The sequence below is a fragment of the Microtus ochrogaster genome, unplaced genomic scaffold (genome assembly GCF_000317375.1).
Source record: "Microtus ochrogaster isolate Prairie Vole_2 unplaced genomic scaffold, MicOch1.0 UNK30, whole genome shotgun sequence".
Lineage (NCBI taxonomy): Eukaryota > Metazoa > Chordata > Mammalia > Rodentia > Cricetidae > Microtus > Microtus ochrogaster.
Genome location: NW_004949128.1, coordinates 3676319 through 3683245, shown reverse-complemented (window position 1 = coordinate 3683245; position 6927 = coordinate 3676319). Strand labels below are relative to the sequence as shown.

At 37.0% G+C, this 6927-nt stretch overlaps 1 protein-coding gene across 1 annotated transcript in view; it reads right to left on the bottom strand.

The window, feature by feature from the left end:
- The window catches only part of Gabra6 (gamma-aminobutyric acid type A receptor alpha6 subunit), a 15895-nt gene extending 10747 nt beyond the window's left edge, over nucleotides 1-5148 (bottom strand). Inside the window, exons 1-7 of the mRNA XM_005368188.2 lie at nucleotides 4687-5148; nucleotides 4367-4485; nucleotides 3743-3810; nucleotides 1570-1790; nucleotides 1408-1490; nucleotides 978-1121; nucleotides 441-593 (exon numbers count right to left, since the gene is read on the bottom strand). Of these exons, the coding sequence (XP_005368245.1) occupies nucleotides 441-593; nucleotides 978-1121; nucleotides 1408-1490; nucleotides 1570-1790; nucleotides 3743-3810; nucleotides 4367-4485; nucleotides 4687-4724 (826 nt within the window). The 5' untranslated portion in view covers nucleotides 4725-5148. The remainder of the gene's footprint in view (nucleotides 1-440; nucleotides 594-977; nucleotides 1122-1407; nucleotides 1491-1569; nucleotides 1791-3742; nucleotides 3811-4366; nucleotides 4486-4686) is intronic.
- Between the last annotated feature and the right edge of the window lie 1779 nt (nucleotides 5149-6927).

The window sequence follows — 6927 nt, the reverse complement described above, 5'->3', positions numbered from 1 at the left end:
TCTCTCTCGCGCGCGCGCGCGCGCGCGCGCGCGCGCGCGCGCTTGCTTTTTACTGGCTTTCTCTGTGTAACAGCTCTGTCTGTCTTGGAACTCAGCAAAACTGTAAAACCAGGCCTGAAACTCACAGAGATTCTCTACCTCCCAAGTACTAAGATTAAAACATGTGCCACCACCTTCTGGTCAGGCTTCTCCTTCATGCTGAGCACTGCTAACTGAGACACACTTTAGTTATAGAAAAGAGCCAGAATTGCTGAAGGGACAATATTTTGCTACTTCGGCACACGACTTACAAAAAGACAAGAGTCATTTTATGTGACACATGTCTCTGTGACATATGTGACTCTGTTTCTTCCGTGTACTGAGAGAACACACAGTTGTCAATATTCACCACAAAAGTACAGGCGTTGAAGTGAAACTAGAAGGCAAAGTGTGAGGCCTACCAAAGACGGTTCTTGCTGGGACCGACTCCTTATTAATCCAGAAGGACACCTGAGAGAGAATGACCGTCATAATGCACGGAGTGTATATCTGGATCATGAAGTAGCCCATCTTCCTTTGTAAGTGGAAGTAGACTGTCATGATTACGTATTCACCTGTTGGAAGACACGCTCATTAGTAGGGTTGTTGTCGACAGAAAAATGAATGCAGTGGATATAAAACTCGCAAGTGTTTAAGTTAACATGATCTGAAAGAAAACAAGCGAAATCATGATTTAAAAATATATAAAAATACTACTTGAGCAGATACAAAGAGAAATATCGGTTTGTTGGTAAACCTTATGTCATTTATTCACACAAAGAAAAATCATTCCAAGACTACACAAATATTCCTATTTACCCAGTTGCAAACAATTTTGAAGCTATTACTTCAAAATAATAAATTAAGTCTGTTACATCTAATATTAATGAGATAAAATACTAGATATTTTGAAAATATACACTGGAGTTGTATTACATGATTTTTTAAAATATTCTTACCTGTGTTAGACTTAATTGTCTCACTAGAAACTGTTTGCCCAATCAAATCATACTGGAGGAGGCTGGAGGATTCCTCTGGGACTTCTACCGAGTAAAGCGGCCCTTTTTTCCATGTGTATATGATTTCACTTTTTGGGTAAGCATCTGTATATTTTAAACAAATGACACAAAACACTAAATATAGCTGGTTAACTTTGTTTCATTAAAAACAAACATTACCTGCATTAGCTATGGAGAAAGAAACACATTTTGTTGCTTTTTGAAACATCTCATTAACGGAAACTTCTAATATTGATAGACAGCATACTCCCGAACTCACACTGAGAGTTTTCTAAATATATTTTTTTCTTTTTCCTAGTCTTCAGCTAAAGCCAAACAAATACATATTTCTAGTGATCTATTTGACTTCCAGAAACTTTGTGTAACTTACAGCTTCCAAACTTGAGTGGGCAAGCATGTCCATCCATAGGGAAGTTAACCAGCCTCATGGGACAATCAGCATTGATAGTAAGCCTGGAGACATTGAAATATGTACATCTGGTTACTGTGGAGGATGCATCCTCAAGGCAGCAGAAATAAATGGACAACTCACCTCATGGTGTACAGGATTGTTCCATTCTGCATTAATCGGAAGAGCTTGTTAGGGGTGGTCATGTTGTGAGCAATTGACTTTTTCCCGTTCCTGAAAAAAGTGTCAGGCGTCCAGATCTTACTGACCATCAAGTTATTTAAACTCAGAATCTCAGCAGGACCCCTAAACTTCAACCTCTCATCTGTCCAAGTCTGGCGGAAGAAAACATCCATTGTATACTCCTAAAAGAAAAAACAAATATTCACACAAAGTGGAGCATGTCTTGTGAAATAGTTTATTCATTATTTATATGTAATTCTGTTTACTCAAGAAAGCATATACCAATAATTTCTTAATGCAGCTGAATAATTTGGTAATCTATAATGATTTTTAGAATCAATGATATTGATTATACCCAGTAAAGGGTTTTTAATACTAAACAGATTTGGGTGAATCCTTATTTTTCTCAGACTCGCAAGGTCTGTAATATTATAAAACAGATATACTGGGCCAAACTCCTTCTCCATCCTTAATCTGCTCAACATTTTTCCTCCATATCTACCTAGTCAGCCAACTTTTCAACCTCGATCTTTTCTCTGTAATCCTCCTTAACTTGGAAGAAAAACACATGAAAATATCTATAGTTCAGGCTTCTTGCTGGATGTCCTACCTTCCCTTAAGCTAGTTTAGCGATTCTTCCAGCCTCTCATTCACCTTTACAGTCGGTTCAGAGGACAATACTTCCTTGCAGTACAATCCCAACAATACAAACCTTCATTGATTAGTAAATTAAGACTGCATACCATGGATTTGATGTTGTTCTCAGAAAATATACAAGCAGATGAAAGCAAGATTATTTTAAACAGAAAATAGAATATTTAATGTAAATTCCACAATTTTGATTTTTAAACCATGGCTTTCCAGGATAATGTTAATTTTGAAAAGAAAATTATGAGGCTATCACAGAAGTCAACAACAAATACCTTGCTACTATGTTGAAGTATTGCTAATAATTTCTTCTCACTTTATGATGCTTATTTCTATAGATAGTGATTAAATTTTAAAAACAGATTTCCATACAGAATATACCTATACAATCACAAGCCATGCAACAAAAAGATTCTAATACACAAAAGTACTCTAAGAAGAGACACATGGACAAAATGAAAGTAAAGTAAACCCAGACTAGAGTGATGCAGTTCCAAGTGTTTATAATTGTTTTTTGGAAACTAAGCAGAACTTGAAGGAAAATAAATATTCTAAAATAACAAGTATCCAGTACTGACTCTCCTTTTTCAAGTCTTATGATTTTTATTTCTTGATAAGATCTCTTGCCCACTCTCTGCCCCTCATCTGTATCTTCCTTCATTTCTCCCCTTTTCTCTTCCTCCCCCATTCTTTTTTCCATCCTCCCTTTTGTCCTGTCTATCTAGTTCTCCTTTCCTTTGCTTTTTATTCACGTTTCTTTATTCTTTTCATATCAGTTCTAAAGTAGGACAAGAAGTCACCAGCAACTTTTATACATAATTACAATTTTCCCAAGAAAAGATAATGACATCCTTCTTTGAAGACATTTATGACAGTTTCTGTCTTGCTGCTTGTATTTTGGCTTTGTGAAAATAAATACCATTTGAAAACCAGGAAGGTATATGATACACTTTGTTCAAAAGACAACTCCGGGCTTTCCTTGCCACTTTCCATAAATACCCTCTTACGAATCCTACAGCCATCTGTGCCTGGAACAGAGTCTCCAGAACTCCCACTGATGCATCCGCAATGGACAAGGTGGAAAGCATGAACCTGTCCAAGTGACTCTTTCACTGTTTGGATAAAATGCACTGGTGATGGTACATAACAGATGATATGTGTACCTCGGCATCTTCATTTTCAGTCTACTCTTACATGGCAAGACGTTTTAAAATAAAAAGAATGATTTTGCTAGGACCTCACAAAAATGGAGAAACTCTTCTCTTTGTAGGACTAGTCATTATATAATAAGTGAATGGAAGAGAGACTATAATATAAAAAACTAACTCATCTTCAAGAGTCCCAGCAGAGCCAATCATTTGCTCTAGTTTCTTTGCCTTCCCAATGGAAATACGCAACATGTGTGCTGAGATGAATGACAATATCTGTAATCATTAGTCTTAAGTTGTAGTTCTCCTTCCTAAATATGAGTACCCAATGTACTTACCATCTCCACATCTGACACAGGCCCAAAGCTGGTCACATAGATGTCTGTTTTGACTTCTGTGACAGCACCTACCAAAAGTCAAGAAGGTTGGGGCTATTAACATGTGTGCTGTTACTAGACTTTAGTGACTCCACACAACCTTTCACATATCTGAAAGTTAAAAGGACAGCCTTCAGTTTTTAAACTTTGAAAATCTCCAATTGTTTTAAAGTCATTTCATTCACATTAGGATAGTCTTAAGGGATGGAAGATGTCAAAATCAGTGTGCCCTATTAATAGTTAATACTGCTACTAATGATGATAAAAAAAACCCACATCGGTATTGATTGCTTTCAAAGGACAAATAACCAGAAAAGTAGCATACCTGGAAAAACTCTTTCTACGATTCCATACCCTGTGAGTCAATGAGGTCCATACACACAAATACCTCTGTTCAGGACAGTGAGGATGATAGCATTCAAATAACTTACATAAGGTCACTGAGTGAGGAAGGAGTGAGAACTCTTCATACCCTCCCTCTACCACTGCCTTCCTTCTGAATCCTCTGGCTCTCAGAAGGGTTACAAAGGGGTAGAATGGAATGAAAGTTCAACTATTTCGTCTGACTGCAATGCAGCCTCTTACCTCCAAATCCTGGTCGCAGACGGTTGTCATAGCCTTCCAGCAAGTTGTCAAGAATCCGACTGACATTTTCCGAGTAGAAATTGCCTTCATCTTCAAGTTGAGCTTTTGCGTTTTCTAGCCTGACGGTGGAGAGTCAAAAGTTCTCACACTTGGCCTCAGAGAAATTCCATTGTTTCATGGGTGCTAGTTTACCCCATCCTAGATACCAGACACACCACTCCTGTTTACTTTCACTGTGCACTTTAAAATTCACCTAGTGCATATATGCTCTCCCTTTCCTCTAAGATAAAATGGAAGAAAATCAGAAAAAAAATTCTTACCATAGAATAATGGGCAGCCAGGGGAGAAACACCACCATTCTAAGGCTCACTGAGATGCCAGGTAACTGTCTTCCTGCTTCTTCCTTCCCTCAGCCAGCTTTCCTGTGACAATCAACTTGAGAAATCTTCCAGACCCTTCATATCCCTCATCCTGGTCTATGTCCAGTCAGCAATCCAGTAGATTAAGGGGTTGCCAGGAAATTGTTAGTAATTCCGTTTATTCTTTTGGTCTTATTTTTGCCTTTTCAGATGGAGTAGGGTCGTTTGTGGTCTTAGATTAAGTCCTGCAGATATCCAGCCTCCTCTGACTGGTTCAGTTGAGAAATGGGGAGTCAGAACAATGACAATAATTAACTAAGGCATTAGGGGAGATTAAAAGGAAGAAATTCATTGCTAGTTTTGGCATGAAATTAGCAGAGCCTGTGAGGAAATCTGGAAAGCAGTGGCATCTTGCTGATTGAGATTATGTTCCAATGGGCTCAGCATTTATTATTTCTATGGTTCACAGAAGGATTCCTACATAGCTCTGAGAGAAAATTCAAATATTAGGGCATTTCCTGGATTCTCTTTTTGATTTTCATTGACTCTGCTGATTATAGACATCCTTGTACTAAAAAATTGTCCCATGGGTAACCAGTTAATAGTGAGAGTACTCCTTTTGCTATTTTAATAGTTAAAAACAAAAAGAATAAAAAACAAACAGTGACAACAAAACCTATCCAAAATTTACAAATTGTAATAGATTAAGCATTCACAGCTATGTCACTGATCCATCTGATCTTTAGAAGATGATGCAAGGCCAAGTCACCTTTAAAATGCTCAAGTTCTGGAACTGTATGGATTCAAATAAATATATAAGTGAGTGTGTATGTGTAATGAGGATCACACTTCATATATAAAAGACTATATATGTTAGTATCTCTATGTGGTAAATATCTCCTTTCATATACTCAGATGGCTATTTATGTTAGTGTCTACATATGGTGAAGTCCACCCAAATATATTCAGATATGTGTGACTGTCTACATGAAATTAAATCTCTCCTTAATTCACTCTTCTAAGAATTGGACCAAGAAGATCTATGAGCAGCTTAAACTTACACTGTCAATATTTCTGTGGATACAGCAAGAGAAAAGAAGTCAAGGACATGAAAATGGTGATGATTTCAGGAAGTATATGAGCATTTATTTAGCATTTTGACTACAAATCAAGCATCAGAACTCCCCTACAGAGACAATTTCCTTCTCTTGGACCGTGTGAGAATATATATCTGGCAACTATCTATGTCCATCTCTTCCTTTGGTGGCTACTTGTTTTCTTTGTTAGTAACAAATCTAAACTCTCATTCTTAGCAACATGATATTACTGTTATATTATTTCTAGAACTTTTGAGAAAAATATATCCTCTTTCTACCTAATATTTTAGCTTCCTGCATGACCACACAGGCATAATTTTGTGCATTAGAAATGTACTATAACAATATGAGCAATTTGAAGAAATATTACAAAGAAAGAAAACCCTGGTACTACACACAAAATAGTATTTCTCAGATACAAAATGATCAACATACATATATATGAACATATGTATATACATACATACATAAAAATAAAAATTCAATATCTAAATAAGTTCACTTAACATACTTATTCTATTTATGCCTCTCCATGGACCATGCAAACCAAAATAAAGAAAGATCTGGGAATATAGCTCAGTTGGCAGAGTACTTGCCTAGCACGAACAAAACACTGAATTATATTTCCTATACTGCATGAAACGTGGAATAATGATAAATACAAGTAACCCTGGCATTAGAATATTAGTGGAAGGAAGGTCAGAAGTTCAAGGACACCCCTGACCTTATTGTGAGTTTGAGGCTAGCCTATAATGCCTATGACTGTATTTCCGGTATAAATGATAAAACACATCACATTTTGAGAGAAACTAGAGAAACCCATAGAAGGCCCCGATTAGAAATGTACAAACAGATTGTTATTTTATATACCTAATACATAAATAGTAGGCAATCTGAGCTGATCTCTGAATATTTGATTCTTTATAAATTGCAATAAAAACTTGGTCAAGACTCTCAGAGCTCAGTGCAGTGCTTATCTGTGGATCTCTGCATCTGGGATTATGGGAGCCAGAAGGTCATGATGAGGGAACCCACAGAGAGAGCTGGTCTGAGCTCGCCAGAACTCATGAATGATGAGGGAACCTGAATGGGACTGACCTAGGCC